The sequence below is a fragment of the Epinephelus fuscoguttatus genome, linkage group LG12 (genome assembly GCF_011397635.1).
Source record: "Epinephelus fuscoguttatus linkage group LG12, E.fuscoguttatus.final_Chr_v1".
NCBI classification, from domain to species: Eukaryota; Metazoa; Chordata; class Actinopteri; order Perciformes; family Serranidae; genus Epinephelus; species Epinephelus fuscoguttatus.
This window is the reverse complement of record NC_064763.1, coordinates 17,640,752-17,663,329: the sequence shown is the minus strand read 5'-3', so window position 1 is coordinate 17,663,329 and position 22,578 is coordinate 17,640,752. Positions and strand designations below refer to the sequence as shown.

At 40.1% G+C, this 22,578-nt stretch overlaps 1 protein-coding gene across 3 annotated transcripts in view; it reads left to right on the top strand.

The window, feature by feature from the left end:
• Positions 1–829: 829 nt before the first annotated feature.
• Positions 830–22,578, top strand: part of pof1b (POF1B actin binding protein) — a 48,702-nt gene continuing 26,953 nt past the window's right edge. Inside the window, exons 1-2 of one of the 3 annotated variants that reach the window (XM_049591888.1) lie at positions 830–1,431; positions 7,416–7,496. In XM_049591888.1, coding sequence (XP_049447845.1) covers positions 1,120–1,431; positions 7,416–7,496 — 393 coding nt within the window. In that variant the 5' untranslated portion in view covers positions 830–1,119. Of the gene's footprint in view, positions 1,438–7,415; positions 7,497–22,578 lie in introns of all 3 variants that reach the window. The other 2 variants (XM_049591887.1, XM_049591889.1) reach the window with 2 other exon arrangements.

Sequence of the window (22,578 nt, the reverse complement as noted above, 5' to 3'; positions counted from 1 at the left end):
ATATTTTCATTTTACAAAGTGAGGCCAGGCACTCTGTTTAATTCTATACATTTTCCCAGCCACATTTACTGAGCCACATTACCCGGAATAAAAATAAAAGTGACCAATAAATGGTGGTACTGTGACAATAAGCATGTCATAAGAATGATTAGATTATTTCACAATTTTCACAGTAGTTTTCTCTGTCTATTATTTAATATTGAGTACTTTTACTCTACATACTTTTGCACAAATAAAATGAGCGACCACGCACAGCATTTGTCAATGAAAAACTAAATAAATTAATAAAATAAAACAAAATCTTGAGTTCTGAACTACCATGTCGAAGCGAGAATGGGCACATTTCTTTTTCAATGCACAAAATTAAGAAACTGACCTTCACCGAAATTGTATATGTGAGATTTCATGTGACAAATAAACTGATTTAAAAATGATTGGCTGCAGATATAGATAGATAGATAGATATTAACTAGATATAACTGAGCCCTGTGACAGTATGCTTTCAAACCTTCAACAGGTCTCTCTCGTCATTGGCGTGTTTGTCTCCACCTAGTGGCTGACTCAGACTCAGCAGCCATTTTACCCTTACTTCATTTTGCCTACTATTCTACAGGTATTCTTCTTACTATGGAGTAAATCTACAGGTCTGTCAACTCTTGACAATAAATCACGACAGTGGAAATTCACACGCATTCCCCAGAATTTAGGAGCGGTTTAAATTGTCCATTCCACCTGCATGTAGGAGGAGCACCTGGAGGACCCCCCTGGTTTTTGGCAGAGCAATCAGGGTCGGACTTCCTGCCAGCTGTGAGCCACATTCCCCTCTGATCCCTCCCACCTCCTGAGGAGTACTCGCATGCAGAGCGACCTCCCTCTGTAGTTGGGTCTTCCTCTCCATTGAAGAACTCCTCCAACCGGACTTTCCTCTCCAGTTTGCCCAGCAGAGAAGGAAGTTACACCGGGGGAACTCAGCTCTCCGTCGCGCCACCGCTGAAGGAAAAACTACCTGCGTGGTTTCGTCCCGCAGCGACTTCCTCGCTTTGAGAACTCCCAACTTTCTGCGGTTGTTGTTTTCCTCTCTCTCCGGGTTTTGTGGGGGGTCTGAGCTGATCGACCAAGATGTCCGTCTCGAGCCAGAAGAAGACGACGACGACGACCTACCGGACCGTGAACGTGGCCTCTCCGGAGCCGGTGACCAGCACGGTGATCTCGGCCGCACCGGTCTCCCCGTTGCCGTACGCGATGAACGGCTCCTACGAGACGGTGCGTTACCTGGTCCCAATGCAACAGACCATCCAGCAGCCGTCCTACATCCTCATGCAGCAGCCCATGGTGCAGCAGATGGTGTCCCCGGTGTACCTGCACAGCATGCCACACCTGAGCGTCAGCAGCCAGGAGTCCACCGATCTCATGTACCAGCAGCAGAGCACGGTAGAAGTGAGACTCATGTTCTTAATGCTTGTTAAAACTATTGTTATTATAGGCTGGAACCAAACTTTTCCTTCCTAAACATCAACATTATGCAGGTCAGAGCTGATTTTATTTGGTCAATGAATGAGTTTAATAATCTGAACTTTCATAACAGTGATATTTACAGACAACACTAGTGATAAAGAGTGAAAACCCAACATACAAGCTGGTTTAAAACCACTGTACCCATCAAACCCCTGCAGGCAGATGGCTTTCCTAAAACTGATTTTGCACTTTGCACATCAACAATCAACCACCTTTTCAATACCAACATAGACTGATAAATATCTGCTTCATGTACATGTATACATTTACCTCTTCTGCAAAATTAAAGTTGATATATTTTTAATTATTTTAATTCAAATGTTTTTATCTAGTATACCAACCCAACCCTTTTTGATTTCATTTATTGTTTTTATTTTTAAACACTAAATCTCTTTATTTTAATTTCATATTTTATCATTTTAATATTAATTTTTGATAGTAAAGCATTTACACTGAATATATTTTCATATTTTTTTCTAGCATTTGGTATTTTTTTTCTTTTTCTCCTTTCTATATTTATTGATATTAACATTTAAAAAAATATATACATATATAATATGTCACTTGTTAACTGTTTTATAATTGTTGAACTCAATTTTACATTGCCAGAACTGAAAGTCTGGTGAAGAAATAATCAGTCCCTTAATTTATTATTATTATTATTATTATTTTACATTAACACAGTTAATATGAAATACTTTGTATTTTATATTAATATTTTTTTTAAATTTTATTATTTTTTCTAATATTAAATAAAATTATTTTTCTGCATTTATTTTTGTACTAAATCACTTAATGTGAAAGGATCAAACATACCTTTGCAGGTGTAATTAAATAATTTTGGGGCCCTTTTGTTTTTGGCTTCAGTTTACGCATCCATCTATGACTTGTGCCTCAGCTATCATCAGACGTAATTTGTAAGTGGGACGAGGAGAGCTGCAGATTTAATTGTTATTTGAACTTTCATGTTTTCATGTCCCTTATTTCACCTGTTGCTTGGTGTTCCCAGGCGTCTAAACTGCCTCATGTGCATCTTTCTTATTGGACAGAGTTTGGTGAGAGGTTGTGAAAGTTGTAGTTCCAGTTCAATGTCAGCATTTATATCTAATTGCGCCTTTTGCTTTGAGAAAGAGCGCACGCATACTCTGATCACAGTCGGCTGTTAAAACGTCTTGGATGCTTTATTAGTCTGTCAGTCACGTCACTTTCAGTCCCTGGAGCAGGAGAGCGATCGACAAGCTTTGCAGGTGTCAGAAGAACACCAGCAGCGTGCTTCTCATGCAGCGACGACTTATTAACTCTGGCACTGTGCTTTGGATTTTCACAGCCTATGACCAGATTAAAATGGGTGAATATGATGGACAGAGGGATCAGCTGATGGCGTAGTTTTCCACCAGTGGTGCATGTGTTTTAAAAATCACACACTGTTCCAGAGCATGTCAAACTTGCACGTTAGGTTTGACAGTCATGCAGCCGCAAAAACATAGTATTTAAGAACAGTTTTCACTTTTTTATTTATTTATATTTTAAATTTAGAAGCAGGGTGTAATGTGTCTTTTCAATTTCATCAGTTATTTGCTGGTTACACTTTGCAAAATGTACAAAAATAGTGGTCAAGCATCATCCTGGTAGCCTTGTATTTAAGACCACTGGGTAAACATGTGCACTTTGAGTTTGGCAGGGGACTGTTGTTGCATATTATCTCTGTTTAAATTAATTGCCAACTAATTTGATAAACAGTCAGTCTGTTTGTGTAAAAAATAGTTAATATTCTCTGATTCTAGCGTCTGAAATGTGAATATTTTCTGGTTTCTTTACTCCTATGTGACATAATGTGATTTTATTTGGGAGGTTGCAGACAAAACGAAATGTTTGAGGACGTAAACTTGGGTTTGGAAAGCACTTATAGACAATTTTCCCATTTTCGGACATTTAATAGACCAAACAACTAATCAATTAATTGAGAAAATAATCAACAGATTAATCGACAACGAAAATAATTGTTGGTTGCAGCCATAATTATCTACTGCATTATCTGCTGCAACGATCAGGCGATTAATCAATAAGTTGATGGACAGAAAATAAATGGGCGACTATTTTGATATTCAAATAATTGTTTAAGTCAGTTTGTTTTAGCAAAAATATCAAATATTTGCTGTTTCCAACTTCTTAAATGTCTCTTTTCTTTTGATAGTAAACTACGTATCTTTGGATTTTGGACTGTGTGGCCTTGTTTTACTATTTTCTGACATTTTGTAGACAAACCGATCGCGAATCGAGAAAACAAAAGGCAGAATAATCGACAGCCCTAATGCCCCCTCCACTCTGTCCTTATGTTTCTTGTCTCTTTCAGCTGCTGTCATTAAAAAGCTAAAAATGCCAAAAAGTAATCTTTGAAAAATGAAAAAATAACTTAAGAAACCCACAGTCATGATCCATAATTGGAGCTTGGTATCACACCTCAATACTTTGTAGGCACTGACTGAAATGCTGACGTTGTCTGCAGCTGTCAAATATCCTAAGTTGACATGGAATATCTGCTCAGATTTTTATAAAAGACCTGCAAATGCTGACCAATCAGAGCAGACTGGGCTTTTTGAGAGAAGGGCTTAAAGAGAGGGGCGCTAAAATGGAGTGTTTCAGACAGAGGGTGAAAACGTGTATATTCAGGCGGACAGCTTGAAAACAAAAATGTGGTTTTTTTTAATGTTAAAGCACGTAAATATGCTCCTATAAAAACCCCAGATGCAAGCATAAACCTGAAAATTTGCATGATATGGGACCTTTAAGTTTGCTAATTTTTAATTGTATTTCTCAAGGTGAGGTGAAGTAGGGAAACATTTTGTAGAAAATTTGTTTGGTATCGGTACTGAAACTAAGGTATGGCATGTGTATCAAACATTTTATTCCCATTAATAGGGTTTTAAAGTGTTTTTTTTTCTTTCTTCCTGACAGAATTAGCTGTGGTAAGGTTGACATTATTTGCTGGCAATCACTGGAGGATTAAGAAACTCTTGCCACTCCTGCCCTTTGCCGGTTGACTAATTGATTAATGGGTGCTGTGTCACTGCCAGGATATGTGGCAATAATAACTGTATGGTCCTATTGATCAATACAAACTGTGCAGAAGGCGTCAGGATTTGTCACCTGTTAACATCTGACTCTTTATTAATTACTTTTTCCGAGGAACCGGTCAGGTCCTGCACCTGCAAGTCTCTTCAGCAAACCCTTCCCTGCTGTGCTCTGATATATCACTTCCTGAATAACTTGCCCTTTCGCCCTTGGGATGGTTTACACAAGGCCTCCACTGTAGGCTGAAAACATTTGAATGATATCTTCTCTCCCACATCCTCCTCCTCCCCCTCTGCCTCTTTGATGAAAATATTCTCTCTAACTCTTTCTTCAGCTCTTTCTAGTATTGAGTGCAGCGGAGTGTCGGGAGGATTCCCTCTGGATCTCCCTCGTGGCTGCTTGTTGTCCTGATAATTTACACATTCAGTTTCTGCTGTTGGAGTCGCTGCACTCAGAGCTAAATGCCTGTGATGTGTTGGATAGAGACACAGTGCCACGCCCGGTCTGACTCAGCTGAGGTGGCACACCCTCACATTTGAAGACAAACACATTCTGACACCTGGCTGGATCCCCTCAGCTGCATTAGATTGCAGTGATCAGAGGTTAGACTGCAGGGTTTCTTATCGGCTTTGGACTTTGTCTGTGTAAAGGTTTTGAGCTTCGGATGACACACAGCGTGTCATGCAAAATGTTTATTGCTATTAAGCATCAATAGGTTTTGAGGTGTTAGTGTAATCAGCAGTGTTGAAAGGATAAACTGATCAACTGAAAATGACCAAAACTGCTGAACATTTCTTAACTCTGGCTTCGTAATTATTGGGATTTGCATTGTCGTTAAAAAAAAAAAGGAGCACTTTATACTGCATTTTTATTTGGCAAATAAGCAGACACATCCCATCTTACCTCATCTTACCTCGTGTGAATTTATCTCGACTGTTACTGGCTCTGATTCAACTTTCGTTTTTTGCTCGTGCCTTCAGTGTGACATAGCGCACATGGACAAGTACCAACATCCTCTTCACGCTGTCAGGAAGCAGGGATGGTTTTTATTGCGCAAAATACAAGGTTAAAAGTAACATGCAGCACATTTTAAAAGGTTCAATTTATTTTCCTGATGAGAAAAAAATGCAGGTCAGTTGGAGTCCATAATTGACATCAGAGTGAGAAACCGATTTATTGCCCGTGTAGCTTTTCACATACAAGGAATTTGCCTTGTTTTGGTGCATAACAATGAACATAGTAAGAAAAAATAGCAAGCAAGCACTGCAGAAGTAAAGAAATATAAATAGTGAATAGAAAAAATTAGAGAGATGGAAAAAATACTATGAAAATATGTGTAATATCTCTGTTTAAAAAATGAAATAGTTTAACAGGAATGCGCAAAATATTGCCCAGGGAATGTGCCAAAGTTCACTGCCACAGAGACTGATGTGGAGATGTAACTGTAATGTGTAGTGACATCAGTGTGTCATGGTTGACTCAGCATTTGTATCTTCCGTGGTGCATGTTGCTTTTACCCAGATGAAAGTGAAACTTATTTTTGTAGCTTTTCCTGAATGAACATATTCCCTCATATTCCAAGGGGCCAGCAGCCACAGTCCAAGAAATGGACAGGTTAGCCTGGGTGCAGACTGATAAATGCACTTGCACTTTTGACAGTATTTAACTCAATATGTGACTTTGCTGTGTTGGATATTGTTGGTCAGCTGTGAACTGGCCACTGCCATTAACCTATGTGCATTTTAATTAGGTGGGAATGCTACAAAACATTCCTACTCTGTTATTTGCAAAAATCCTGCCCACTTTTTTGTGACACTGCTCCCTCCACAATCTTTAACATAGAAACTTCATTCAAGCATCAAAATATTCAGCTTAATCAGGACATGCGTGCTTGTATGTTTATATCATTTGTATCTTTCAACTTTGTGAAATATTCACCATTTTCCGGGAAATTTTCCCCATTCAAATGAGAGAATGTTTCAATGTGACACAAATTCAAGGTTTTCAAGCATTTCTTCATTCATACATTCACGTGGAAACTCCATTCAAACTTTGAAATGTTCCACATCTTTCATACATTCTGGCCTGTATTCAACTGTCAAATCCCATTCAAACTTTTTGAAATATTCACTATTTTCTGGGAAATTTTCCCCATTCAAATGAATGTCACAATGTGACGCAAATCCAAGGTTTTTCAAGTATTTCAAAGCCTATTTCTTCATTCATACATTCACGTGGAAACTCCATTAAACTTTAAAATGTTCCACATCTTTCATACACTCTGGCCTGTGTTCAACTTTAAAATCCCATTCAAACTTTTTGAAATATTCAGACTTGTTTAGAGCTTGGTAAAAGTGCCCTTTTCAGGTTTTCACATTGGTTTCTATGGGACGGAATGTTTTAGAGCTAGAGTCAGAGTGCAGAGAGCTTCTTAAACATTTCTATTTACCTCGCTGTCACGCCCACAATTTTCACTCCACATACATATGTTTTGGTCAAAATGGAGTACAACTTGTGCTCTTTCAAATCTGACTTAGATATTTGACACAGTGAGCCTGAAAGTGAAAGACACTCCACTAACTGCGGCTTTGAACTCAATGTTAACCGAGACCAGAAATCTTATTCCACATTATTCATACATTAATGGTATTATTCAACATTTAAAGCCAGCATTGCAGTGTAGCATCAGGAATTGCATTCTCTTGATTCTTTTTAACACTGTCATATTTGTGCTTTTAGATTGTTCTATGAATATGTCCCAGTGTTATTTTCTGTTCAGATCTGACAGTCTCCTCTTTATTCTCTCCCTCCTTTGTCTGTTATTTCAGAGCATCAGCGGGAAGTCTTCATCAGTGTTCAGCCAGTCGTCCAGTCCCATCAAGAGCCCTGAGCCGAGTGCCGAGGAGGAGGCAAGAACACACACACACACACACACACACACACACACACAAACACCATACCCAAAACTCCAACTTCACCTCCGCATGAAAGCCTTCTTTTTGGTAAAACCTGGCGCCCACACAACTATGTGTCCTTCCCCTTAGTGTCAAACTGTGAAGCAGAAGCCTTGTCAAGTCTTGCGCAGTTTATTTTAGTTCAGCTTTTTCTCACCCGTTTTACTTTGTGCTTATTTTTGTGATAACACACAGATGTGTGTCCTCAAACATAGAGTTGAGAGAGAGTTGAGAGGATAAGCACAAAAAGCAAACCTCTAATCTCAAACAAAAACAAAAACTCTGACCTCAGGTGTAAACCCCATCGACAGACACCTGGGGCCTCTATCACGAAGCAGGATTAATGTCTTAGCGAGGTAACTTCAGGGTTAACTCTGGGTTTTCGGTCTCACAAAGCCGGTTCAGTTCTTATCGGGGTAGATCACCATGGTAACTTACTCTGAACGGCTATCCTGCTCCGGAGCAGGGTACGTTCAGGGTTGAATCTGATCCTATAAGAAGCACCACCCACTGGCCAATCAGCTGTTCAGAAAAAAACGACTCCGCTGACAGAAATGCAGCCCAGTCATGACGGGAAGTTTAATTCATTTGATTGATTTTGATTCGAAAGTTTATTTTGAACATTAAAAAATAAAAGAAAGCTACAACAACAGACAATGAAAAGATTGTTCAAAAAGGAGTGGAAAGAAGTCGAAATTTCATCCCACCCCTTCATAAGAAAGAAACTGATCATTTGCGGACACTTAATAGCACCATTAATTAGTGCCAACATTTTGTTTTATTGGAGGAAATGATCCCTGTTAAAGATAATGGGCCTAATTGACAGCTTTGCTGCTGGAAGTGTGGAAAGTAGCCTATCATGTCTACACTTCATGGTGTTTCAGGGATTTTCCTTTTTGTTTTTTAAAGAGGGAGACTAGGTATATTTTGCGCAGCTGTTAATTTCTAACACAGCTCAATATCAGGATGATTTTATTCAGACTATCAGTTTGGTGTTGATATGATTTAATTGTGGCGTCAGCTTTAAGCTTTATTGTAGCATATATAACGTTATGACAAAGAAGACCAATTTATCAGACGCATTGATGTTAGACGATAATTGTAATACACGCAGTTCATCTGCGCAGCACTGATTTCATGGGATTCAAGGGTGTGATCGGTGTCAGATGTACAGGTGCAGGTACTGTAGCTACTTGAACCAGTGATGAGTAATTTAACCTACACATCATTTTATTTGCTACCTTGTTTTGTCTTGATTTTTCCCTCTCTCCTCCTCCTATTTCTTCTTTCCTGACCCGTTTTTTTCTTCTCTATTATGTGATTTCATTGATGTTTTGACAGGGGAATTTCTTTGATAAGCTTTTAGTGGCTTCTAACCTCTCTGGCATTTTTCTTTTTTTAATCTTGTAAATTTTATACTGTCTGTTTTTAACATTATGTGAAAATGATAATGTTTCCTCCTCCTGCAGCTGCTACGGTGTTGTCCTTTTCTGTAAAGTTGCTTTTCTCCTCCTCATATTTTCGTAGAATTAATCTCTGATCCTCACGAGAAATACCTTTTTCCCCTCACATACGGTGCTCTGTGAGGACGCTCAGTGACGCTCAGTCCTGAAGTCAATGACTTTTGGCGGACACAAAATACTCCCAAGCAAATGAGCCTCTAACTTGTCGCGACAAGCTGCAGGTAATCCTGCTCTCTGGAAACATCACTCAAGTTGATAAGAGAAACTGAGAGAGAGGTCTTGCATCAGCATTGCAATGAAGTCTAGCAGGACAATTAAATGCAGCGTTGAGTATTAAACCATTGTGAAACTGATAATTAGAGATGAAACCACACAGATAGCATCTATAACCATCAAAGTTTCAACATGTTTGATGTATTAGAGGTAGAAAACTACTTCGGTAAACATTTGTGGCTGACGATGGAACGTTTTTCACATGCAAGGGTTGTTTCTACTGCATTTTGTGTGAATGAATTCATTACTGAGGTCATAGTTAAAGGTGGTGTTGTACTGCATTACATTATATTTAGGGGTGTTTCTTTCTGTTAATGTACATTAGCTGGTCAGAATATTAGACACACCCAGAACGACGCTATGCCACTTTTTATGTGTCTGGAATCCTAAGAACACCTGAGGTAATTTCTTCAAATTTGGCACAAATGTCCACTGGGACTCAAAGATGAACTGATTAGATTTTAGTGGTCAAAGGTCAGAGGTTAAGGTCGCTGTGTGTCGCTGTCAAAAGGGGTCAGTTGAGGTGTTTCAGGCATATGATCAGGATGCCTCCTGGGTGCCTCCCGTAACAGTTTTTCCGGGCACGTCCAACTGGTAGGAGGCCGACTCAGAACACGATGGAGGGATTACATATCTCATCTGGCCTGGGAACGCTGTGGGAACTGCCTAGAGGAGCTGGAAAGTGTTGCTTGGGAGAGGGACATCTGGAGTACTTCACTCAGCATGCTGCCCCCGCAGGCAGCCCCAGATAAATGGATGAAAATGGATGAGATGGACAGTAAAGCACCACCACTAGCTCAACAGTTGTGCTGGATTGCATTAGACTGTACAGGTGTGGCTATAAGAGTGGACACATTAAGTGTATAGTCTAGTGTATGTCTCTCACGTTCTCCATTCAAGTAAAATTCCAAGTCAGCAGTGTGGGTGGTGCCAACTCTCCCAATGATTCACATTTGGAAGTTTGATCTTTCTGTTGTACGTTGGAGCTGTTTCTCCAAATTGAGAAACTCAAAGAAGGAAAAAAAATGCAGGGTGGTGTGGAATCCATGTTTGTTCAGCGCAGACACACCCATCAGCATGAAACCTCAACATGTCGGTGTGTGAAATTGCAGTAGCACAACGAGTGTCTTTTATTTTTCAAATCTCGTAATTTCAGCTGGAGGCGATTCACTGCACATGCGCGCTCCCTTTTTATGTGCAGCTACACCCTGCCTCCAACAGCACTTTGTTCATAATCATAGGACCAGCAACTGTCACAACACTGACAAACCATTCAGGGTGGGAGTTACATTGGGGTGTGTCCAGCCGCTTCCCAGAGGCCTTTGCTGTGGGTGGGTGCATTCCTTTGATTGGAACCTGCATGTATATGGCTGTTGTCAAAACAGGGAGGTTCTTTGATTTACAGCAGCTGAGACGGCACTTTGATGCCGTTTGTGTTGGCCTGTCCTGAGGCAGTCGTGTATACGTACAGAGTGTTTATAATTTGTTTTTTATTGATTTGTTGGAGTGACAGTCTTATCTGCAGTCCATCATTAAAGGCTTGAAATACCATTTACCGCAGGTGCTCATGATGATTAATCATTTCATTTAATCTCCCTGATCATTTTGGCACAGTTGTTGTTGCCTTAAGGCTGCAATTAATTACTGTTTTCATTATGGATTTAACTGTTTAGTTTTCCATTTAATTGTTTATTGTGTAAAATGTTAGAATATAGTGACGACATTATTCATCTGTTGCTCGACCAACTGTCCAGATCCTAAAAATATATGTATTTTACAGAGTAAAGCAGTGAATTGTCACATTTAAGTGAAGTCAAGTTGTCAATTTGTTCTTTGGTGATTGACAAATCAATTAATTATTTAATTATCTCAGCGGTCTGTCCCTGAATGAAAATGAGTCATTTACAACACCTGTTTTGATTATCTGAGCTTCTTGACTCTTGGCTGGTTGTATAGTTCAAGTCACGTCAGATTTGTGCAGTACATCTCTTCATTGTCCTTGGAAAGAAAAATCTGCAGTTTCAAAAACAATGAAAACGCAATAAAAATATGAGGGCATTTGGACAGCAACAGACCTCTGCCAAAGCCAAGTGCCCTATCTCGCAATGTTAAAGAAGGTGAAAAATAATTTGTGTATGCTCCCTCTGATTAGGATCCGCTCCAAAATGAGGTGGAAGGGATGGAAGGGATAGCCTGTGCCACACCCTTCCAACAAATTTCATGAGAATCAGGCCAGTAGTTTTGCTGTAATCCTGCTGACAAACAAGCAAACCAGCCACAAAAATAACCTCCTTGGTGGAGGTAACAACAGGACAAGATGACATTAAAAAATGTTTAACTCAGTACATAATTCAAACTGCAACAAATAAGAACAAGGATAAGAAAAAGTGCTTTGCTCTGGATTTATGCTATATCTGAATTAACTGCATTTGTTGCATAAGGAATAAATTAATTCTCTATGGGCTTTTTTTGCCAGGAGCCCCCAGGAGTCAAGGACAGTGACACTCAATTAACCTGAGCATACGGGTTACAGTGATGAATCAAGGAATTTTTTTTTAGTAGAAGAAATGCTCAGTGTTGCCATTTCTATGCACTTTTGCAGATCATCAGTGTTAGTCAAGCTTTTCTGGTCATAAAGCTGAAGCTCTGCTGTATTTCTCTTTTTTTTCCCATCCTCTGAGAATCTAACCTTAAAAACCTTCGATAAGTAAAGTCTTGTAATTCCACTTTGAGGTTTTTTATCATCCCTCTTACATCATCTGCAGTGTGTGCGCTGGAGTCACCGCTGCCTCTAATCTGTTTTCGCTCCGACTCACTCAGCATTCCTTCGGTCTTCTGTCAGCTGTATCCTCAGAAAATATTTTTGTCTGTGAGGCCTCAGACGTTATCTACTACAACAACACTGTGCTGATGGTGTTATTGTTTGGTGAAGACAACGTCAGATGGAACTGGTCGTCAGGGAGACTTGTTGACCGCACCCGTCTGTGGTTTCCTATGGGAATCGAAGGAGTGTTTTTCAGCCTGGTTGGGATTCGGTTCATTTGTTTTTTAATGTGTCATTTTAAGTTTCAAGACATCAGAAGCTATTTTTGGGGTCAGTGTTTCTGTAGTCCTGTCTTAGAAACTCTGGCTTCTTGAATAGCGTGGGAATACATTTACGTGCACACTATTATTCCAAATGTGACAATATTCTGAATTTGATATTTGGATCATGTAAACAACTTATTCCATTTGGATATACTGAATAAGGCCTTTTTTTAACAGAGTATTTTCCAATTAAGACATGTGGGATGTGCCAGTATGATGTGGGTTTATGAAGCATTCTTTGGACGTGTATACAGCACACACAGTTGGGGTTTGTACTGCAGTTTGCAACACGTGGCCTCTTGCCCGTTTACTGTCACCTCTGTGTGTTGTCATGGATATGTTGCACTGAAAACAACTCGTCAACAGTTTGCAAGGCTGGGGTAGAGATGCATGCTTAAAAGAAATGCCCACTTTTTTGGTCACAAGGAGAAGCACACCTACTGTTAAACATTACGGCAGACTTATATATCAACAAGACCTTTTCAAGAATGTCGTTGAAGGCATGAAAGAGGGAGGCTGTGCTCGCATGGTCCAAGAAGTTTTTATTTTGACGTGATAAATGACATGTTAGGGCGCATTAATTTGAGTGTGCATGACTGCGTGTAAACAGGAGAGTAAGTAGATTATTAATTTTCATGAATGTATCCAGATCAGTAAGAATATTGTCTTTTTTGGAATAAGGGCAAAAAACGGGAGTATTTGTGCATGTAAACAAACTCACTGAGAATTTTCTCTTAAGTTGTTAAGTGTCAGGAAGGCTCTGCTTCTTGACCTCTGCTGATTGATGACTGACACACTCACTTAGCCTGAGAGGGGAAAAACTCTTGAGTGTTGCTCTGCAGAGTGAGGACAAGCAACACACACACATACAAGCTAAACGATACTCCCTCACCCTTATTCACATTCATAGTCGGTGCTTTACAAAGTCGGGAAATAAAAGGTTATTTTCATGAGAACATCTAATTGCTTTTAAAGTGTGTATATACGTCAGGAGCAATAGAAAGAGTTCATGTAATGTAACACACCCTGCGGCAACCACAGAGATTTGGAGGGCTTCCTTGTGACTGTATGAAGCGATGAGTTAATATACAGCGTACCACATGTTGCCGTTATTTTTAAAAACAAATGTAAAACTATTAAAATCACATAAAAGGTAACCATCTCATCTGCAGGTAATCTTTTTGTGCTCTCACAACAAGTTGTTCACATTCTGTCATAGTTTGATTTAAGTCCCTTTTTATGCTCTTTGAGTCTTTTGTCAACAGTGACTAAGAAAATATGTTGCCAAAACTAACATGCACATGTCTGATTAACAATGAGGATCAATGATCACTATCTCAGTGGAAGGCGTGGTCAACTAGCAAAGCCACAAACCGCCTCAGAATAACTGATTCTTCTCAAGCCCAGACTCATTGTGTTTGGAGTTCTGAGTTGTACCAGAGGCCTGCAGAGACAATATATTTTCTTTAAGTCAAACTTGGAAATAACTAACAAACACCAGATTGAGCTGCGTAATATTTGTTCCCAGCTAAATCTCCATGAAACACTCCCTTATGGATGTAGGTAGCAGAGCATGGAAGAAAAAGTTGGAGGACAAGTTTTAAACATGTCGACAACAGCAAAAACCTGAGCACCTACAGTAAAAGATCTCAACTCCTCACTCACACATGCTCTCAGAACTTCCTCCTTCCTTTACCTAACTGGACTGTGACATGCCATCATTGTTAGTCACTCAGCCTCTGCAGTGATTGGTTGACACATTCCTCACAGCTCAGCCCTGCCTGCAGCTGTACAGGTGTGTACAGGCTGGAGCCACAACTGTATATGTAAGAATATGAATCTCTTGACAGAGAGGGGAGTGTTATTTACTCTGGTGCAGTAAAATATGGATTTCACACTGTAAAAGAAGAATATCATGCTTTAAGTTGGTTACTTTTGCTTGCCTCCATAAAAAATATTAAACAGCACCATATTAAGCCTCTTACAGTAGATCCACTGAAGGGAAATCTTAATGCTACAGCATGCCAATGCAGTTTGTGTTTGACCTTTTCCTGTTTCAACATGACAGTGCCCCCGTGCACAAAGCCAGGTCCATACAGGAATGGTTTTTCCAGTTTGGTGTGGAAGAACTTGACTGCCCTGCACGGAGTCCTAACCTCAACCCCATCCAGCAGCTCTGGGATAACCTGGAATAGAGCTGTAACTACAGATCTATTCAAAAGTTTTGGTCTTTCAAAATCCAAAGATCTTTATTTTAAAATAATATGTGGAAGCCAAAGTGGCAAATCTTCACATTGCAGAAGCTGAAACGAGATCGGTTTTGCTTAAAAGAAATGACTCAAACAATTTATCAATTATCAGATTAGTTGCTCGTTAATTTTCTGTCAGTCAACTAACTAATCATTAAACTGGAAAGTCAACTGTGAGCCAGGCCTTATTGGCGAACTGAATGGCAGCATAAAACCTGAGGAGTGGAGAATGTTAGAGCAGCACATTTAAGGTCCAGTGTGCAGCATTAAGAGGGAGAAAGTGAATATAATGGGTATGTTTTCTTTATGGTATAATCTCTAAAAATAAGAATCGTCGGGGTTTCGTTACCTGGCAATGAGCAGTTTATATCTACATAGGGAGTGGGTCCTTGTCCAGGGAGTCTTGTTCCACCTTCATGTTTGCGCAGAAGCCCAGAGCACACAAATAGAACACTGGCTCTAGAAGGGAAGGGTCTTTCTCGTATTTTCATTTTTGCTTTTTTGCGTTTTCATGTTGGCCACTATAGTTAGCAACAAGCGGCATCGGAAACACATTTTAAAAATGTGAAACTGCTGGTTTCAGTGTTTTTACTGGTTTAAATCACCTGGTCCGTTTGTTTTGGAGAGGAGGAGGCCTCTGCAGATAATTCGACTCCCGCTAAAAACTTCCTGAACAATAAACACTGAAGGAAGTCTAACTGGGAGTGAGAGAAGTGACCGAAAGAGGGGAGGGGAAGGTGGACTATTGCATGCAAAGTTTCTGTAAGTTAGACGATTAATAACTTGCTCGGAATGCTGCTTTGTCCCTTTTTGATGCATCACTACTACACGCTAGTGATGAGCTGACAAATGGATTTATAATATCTTTAGTAGCCGCGGGTAGAACACACATAAATGGTGTTGATGAATACAATTATTTCCATCTCAGTTGTATTTGGAGTTGCTCCAATATGGGAAGAAATGTATGCACTTTTGATCTGAGGCTCAGACACATTTTTCATTTCAGACATCTGTTATCATCGTGCAAACAATCAATTTCGAGTGACTCAAAGGTCGAGGCCACAGTGCTCGGACAAAGAGAAAGGCGTTGAGTGACTTTTCTTGAGCAGGTTAAGCTTCAAGTGTGATTGAGCAGGACTGTGCGACATCATTGCTACTGTGAGAAAGGAATCTGTCATTGTTTAGTTGTGAGACTTTCTCTCGACCTGTTTGTCTGCCAAAGTGAGAATGACTTTGCAGCGTTTGAACCTCGATCAAACAGATTCGAGGATTATGTGAGTGTGACAAACTGAATCTGACAGATGAACTTCAGCTGTGTTCCTTTTTGAAATAGTTTTATCCCCGCTCAGCTACTTCTAAAGAGACTTGTCTTTCCACCGTAGGGTATGTGAAGTATTCCGACTTAATTATAGGATAGTGAAGGAGAGCTTCACATTGTGGCGAGGCAAGAACGTTGCACGGGAAGTTGAGGTTTTAATGTTTGTTTACTATGAGGAGGAAACCTCTTGAAATATGCAGCTCTAATTAAATGAGGGTAAATAACATTGTCTTTCTCTCAGTGTTCCTGGTGCAGCTGTTGGTGGTTCATTTGTAGCTTTCAAGATTTACTCTCTTCGCCATTTTGGAAGAAAAAACTTTGCACCAACTGGAATTTAAAGCCTCACAATCCACCTGTTTATGGTGTCAACAAAATTTATAGTTTAGCACCTGATAAACGGGTTTGCAGCCACACTGTCAGCTTGTTAATGCTCGTTTGTGGCCCTTAGAAATATTTGTGTTCTCTTGTTACCGTAGTTGGACGCAATTTTAAAGATAATGTTTGTGAAAGTTGCTCTTGAAGAATCTGACTGAGCAGACTGAGCTTACGGACTTGTTTTTCTTCCGATTCTTGCAGCAGAAAGTCATCTGTATTTTTATCTTATCACATCTGTATGCAATCTGCTCCACTGTCTGCTGCTGATAAACATTCAGATTTCTGAAGCTGTCATGCTGGTGGGGTGACTGAGTTATAGTCTCATGGTGAGAACTCTTGCATGGTTGTGTGCACTTGGTTTCCTTGGTGAAATGAGGATGTCTTTTGCGTTTCCTTTTTTGGTTGTTGGTTGTGGAAGTTGAGCCTGATAATCAGCATGTTTATATCACTTGTATTCTGTTTGCAGTCACCAATCTGTAGCAGGTGACTCCTCTGTCTTATCAATGTAACTTTCAGTTGATGCAGAAGCTGTTGCAAGTGGCAGTTTGTCGATTGAAGGAATCTGCTGATTTACAACTGGTTACATAAATGTATGCCATTATCTGACATGAAACATGTTTGAAGATGTCAAGCTAATGAAAATGTTAAAATACCAGTGGTTCAGCCTCGCTGTGTCATGAGCGAGAAACACTGGAGGAAAAACCCTGAACCTGTGGGAAAGCAGGAGATGACACAAAATGTCTTTATAAACTGATGTTAATGAAAACAAGGCTGCACGTCAGGTAACATTTTTGTCCGTGCAAACAAAGTTTGAAGCAATAGTTTGAATAGGGAAATAAGCCTTATTGCTTTCTGGCTGAGAGTCAGATAAGAAGAATGATACCACTGTCATGTCTGTAGGGTAAATATAAAACTGGGGTCAGCAGCCAGGTAGCATAGCTTAGCATAAAGACAGGAAATGGAGGAAAACAGCTAGCCTGAGTCTATCCAAAGCCGTGTTGGGAATAACTAGTTACATGAAATGAAGTTAGGTAGTTAAAACACAAACATATTTCACCTGGTCTAAAGGCCCAGATACACCAAACGTTGGCCATGTCTCAGCCAAACTTGCACATGAACACACCAAAAAGACAAGAGACAAAGGCCAACCAGCACATATGTTCTGCGCCTGAGTTTGACGCTAGTTAGCCAGTTAGCACATTAAAAACACAATCCAATGTTGATAGCACAAACTATCAAGAAATGTTTCTACTAAAGAGCTCAATGGCTAAAGAAAAACAATCGTACCTCATGTAGCAAGTCTGTTCGGGTCTCACTCCCTCTTCACTTTAGTTCTTTGTTTACTTTCCTCATTTCCATTTCTTTTCCTATGAGCTGAGCTGAACTGCCAATCAAAGTGATTTTATTCACTGTTGGTATTCTGTTGTTATACATATATTTTTTTCAGCTTTCCTTTTTAAATTCCATCAATTTGTAGACTGTTTAATACTTCAGGTACAAGAGTACCCAGCACCTGACCTTGCGTTTTCCACGCGGTTAAAGATGCGGCGTGTGTGGCCCCCAGCTTGGTAAGATAAACGAGTTATAAATGTCAGAGAGTGAGAAGAGGAAGGGGATGACCTACAGCAGGTGTACTACAGAGCTGCTGACAAAAGTACTTCAGTAAAATGAAACTAAAAGCTGAAAAAAACCCCACTGTACCGTACCACCAAAACTTGAGAATATGCTTATTTGTGCTGAGATAAGAAGACAAATGTGAAATATTTATGACAGTTGCAGGCAGCAGTTAGACAGCTTTCAGAATGATTAATTGTAAGCTGAACTCAATCTGTTTGTACATGTTTTACATGATCAGAGCAGGAGAAAACGTCAACCTGCTGTCCCACATTTGACACATCAAAGGTGGAGGAACGTGGATCCACCCCTCCTAATTGATGTTTTTCAGTGCTGAAGTTTGTTGCTATGTTGACTTGTGGATCCTAATGACTTTGCTTGGCATTTCATCACCTTCGTAAGAGGTAAAAAAAAACAAAAAACGACCTTGACAGTTTCAGCTTGACTCTGGGGTTACTTGCGTGCTTCCTTTTTAGATTTTATAGATAAAGGTAGTGAGTAAATCTGTCTGTGCAAATATGCAATGCATGTTAAAACAGTGTTGTTACTGCGTTGGGTAGCGAGTTCTTATCACTGTTTGTTTATATAATTTGCATGTGTTTAAAGCTTGATGCTGACTTGGATCAGGTGTTGTGAGCACACCTGCCAAATAAATTTCTGTTCATCCTAAAAATTAACCCCAGGAGCACTGCAGGAGTTGATGAAAACCTCACCAGTACAACACTTTTTTTTTTTTTTTTTTTTTTTAAGATATTTTTAGGGGGCATTTTTAGCCTTTTTTAATGGATAGGACAGACAAGTATGAAGGGGGGAGAGAGAGAGAGAGAGAGGGGGATGACGTGCAGCAAAGGGCCACAGGCTGGAGTCGAACCCGGGCCGCTGCGGCAACAGCTTTGTACATGGGGCGCCTGCTCTATCCACTAAGCCACCGACGCCCCGTACCAGTACAACACTAGTTGGTTTCTCGCTTTTTGTTCTCTGACTTACAAACACTGTCTTAATGTCCAGAATAGGAGGTCATGCTTTATTTTTGTACGTGGTGAAAAGGTCTCAAGTTGCTCATTTGTGACCTTAAGGTAGCTGCTTTGAATCCAGGGCTGCAGTTTTCGCAACCGTGTGGAAGATTAAGGGATTTAGTGACATCTAGTGGTGAGAATGCAGTTCACAACCAGCTTAAACTTCTCCTGGGCAGAATTCCTTCAGTCTCCATTGTTCAGGAGGTTTTTACTGGGGGCTGAATTATCCGCAGAGGTCTTCCTCTCCAAAACCAGTGGACCAGGTGATTTAAACCGGCAAAAACACTGAATAAAGCAGTTTAACGTTACAAGTCAGTGTTTCTCGGATGCTGTTTGGCATGTGGGAGATGGGCCGCTAATGTGTGCTTGTCTTTCTTTTCTGGTAACTTAAGATCCAGATGTTCCTGAGCTTCTTTTTACCGGGACCCAAATTTTCCTCAGATGTCCCCTCCTCTCCAAAACAAACTGACCCTGTGATTTAAACTGGTAAAAAAAAAACTTCATAAAACAATCTTACGTTAAAGTGTTTTTGCAACACACTTGTTGTGGAGGGGCTGCTACAGTGGCTGACGTGAAAACGTGTGTGGCCCTATCTAGAGTTAGTGTTTGGTTTGTCCATTCTGGGCTACTGTAGAAACATTTTCGTGTGTCTGTATCTTTACATACGACAGAGGAACCAAGAAAGATTAAACTTTCTTTTGGAAATTACCCCCCAAAAAAGTTTGAAAACAGGTGACACAGTTGCTCAGGTTGAGATATTCTTACTGCATTGACAGAGTCACAAAATGTCCTGATAATAAGGCGATATTTTGCAGTATGCCCACACACAGACTCACATAAAGAGCTACTGTGGTAAAGTGACTCTTCCCTCTCCATTATCAACCTCTTGTGTTACTCAGTCACACAGAGTCCTAGAGCTTGGCTCACACACTGACCTACATCACCACACACACACTAACACACACACCAGAGGGCCCGGCATGGTGACGAGTTGATGATGTGTTGAGTTTGGATATTGGGTTACTGGTGTTTTGCGTCGCTCCTTTTACAGCCTGTAGAAGTGAAACTAGATCAGCTGGCCTCTGATCCTGAAAAGACTTTGACCGATTTGTGTTTGCATTAGAAGCAGGACGGTGGCTTTGAGCTTATTTGATGAGATCACCTTTACCTTAAAGAACCCCCATGTTTCATTATATTTACAGGAGGTGAAAGCAAGCTCAAACTTTGACTGTTGTAGATCAACTTGCTGACATCAGATGGAGGACGTTAACCTGGAGGGGTACACAGGAGCAGGCAACAGGCTTATTTATGGGGAAACAGCAGAACACACCATATAAACAGCCAAATACTGCAGACTTTTTAGGGCTGCAAATAATTATTTTCATTATGAAGTGGTTTATTGATTATTTATTTAATTGGTCACATTTTTTAGACTTTAAATTTTCTCAAAATTGTGCAAAATGTATGTGAAAAGTTGTTTGTTTTGCCTCTCCAGCAGTTCAGGTTTTAAAAGTATTATGTTTCCAATTTGTAAAAAAGATAAAAGTGGCAACATCTCACACCTGAGCAGTTGGTAAGAGAGAATAATGTCACATATGATTTAAACGATTATTGAATTATCAAAATTGTAGTCCATTAATTTTGTTAAAGTTGAGAACTGACTCATCGTTTCAGCTCTAGTCTTATTTTCCTCACACAAAGGTAAGAAAAATTGCTATTTCAGTAAGATGATTTCAGCTTGTTCCCGGTACAAATGAAGGTAGTCAAGTTTTATAAAATCTTTTTCATGCTATTCTGTTGGAGTAACCAACCCTCATCTTTTTTGTGTGTAAGATGTAGGGGGCTTTAGTGACATCTTGTGGTGAGGATTGCAGATTGCAAGCAGCTGAACCTTCTCCTGGTTAGAATTCCTTCAGTGTTGTTCAGGAGGTTTTTACCAGGAGCCACAGATGTCTCTTCCTCTCCAAAACAAATGGACCAGATGGTTTTTAACAGTCGAAACACTGAATAAAACAGCTTTATGTTACAAATCAGTGTTTCTCCAACACTGTTTGGCATGTTGTAAATGGGCCGCTAGCCTAGCACCTGCTAATGTGTGCTCAACTTTTTTTTCTCTGATAATTTAAGATCCAGACTTTCGGGAGGTTTTTACCAAGAGCCAAATTATCCACAGAAGGCTCTTTCTCTCCAAAACTAATGGACCAGGTGATTGAAACTGGTAAAAACACTGAATGCTGTAGTTTTGTTTCACAAAAATATTTTTTTTCTAAAGCTCTCATCGTTGCGGAGCTGCTAGCTACGGTGGCTGATGTGGATCCGCAAATGACAATTTAAATGTTTGACCTATAGCTGATCTGTTTTTGCTGTCCGCTTTTCTAGGTCAGTCTGCTTCACATGGACACAGACACACACACACACACACACACACACACACACATTCTACAGCGGTATGAGCTCAGGTCTGGCATTGGATCTCTGGAATTTAGCGTCTACAGGTTAGCTGCATATTAAACCCTGTCAGAGTCCACCTGAGACATTTCTGTGATCCCTGAAAATGAACACCACCACCAGCAAACTCAGGAGAACAACCCTTACAGCTGTACAGCTTTTGTGTTCTCCAAGTCAGTGATTTAAAACCTGGGGACGTTATTTCAAAAGGATTTTAGTTGAGTTGAAACATGTTTCTGTGCTCTTAGTTTTACTCTGCAAGTGGCAGGGTGTATTGGCGATGTTGCTCAGTTTGGCCATCTGTCCAATCATCCAAAACTTTGGCCTAGAGCAAGATATCTGTATCTGCCAACTCCCAACCCAACTTCCTGGTTCAAACACTGTTTTGAAAGAATGGGATAAATGCCACCATAATAAGCGGCATCTTATCTTCAGGACTGATATCTACCGGTATGTCTGGTGATAACGAGCCAATTGTCTTCGACCAGTTTTGCATAAAGACTGGTTTCAGGTCTGCCTCTCGCCTCCACTCTCCCTTTCTCTGCAGGAATGACAGGCATGTTAACGTAGCAGGCACAGCCCTGCAGCGCTGGGACACACCCACCTCCATGTGATCACAAACATCATCACATACTCCTTATCAATACTGTCGCACTCTTCTGTTTGCATGTAATGTCGAACAGTAAGATCATAGTTATGATAGCCCTGGAAGTGCCAACCTTTGGTCCTGTGAGCTCTGTAAGATCATAAACCAAACTCCAGGTTTATCATCATCCTCGCTGCAGCCAGACAGGGTTTGACTTTACAACCACACACTGTCAGATATCTGAGTTATGTGCCAGTTGAGTTTCTCGCCTTAGTGCCAAGCTCTTAATCAAACACTGAGCCATCTGGATCTGTTATGATAGAAATAACTCCACAGGTGTGTGGATTATAGAGCATGAAATTTACTTTTAGTCTTTGTTAAATGTTTGTTTTTATCTTGCTTTCATTGGCTAAGTGGCTCACACTCTGTCAGGAGTATATTCAGCATTACAAAGCTGTTGAGAGAATACTTTGACAATACATTGAGTCTCTAAGAGGAATCAAGTTTGTGACAAGCCTGTAATTTGCAACAGGATTATATTTAGTTGTCTTACCCGCTTTGATCCAGGTTTTGGGAGTGTGAATGCTGGATCTGAAACAGCGATGACA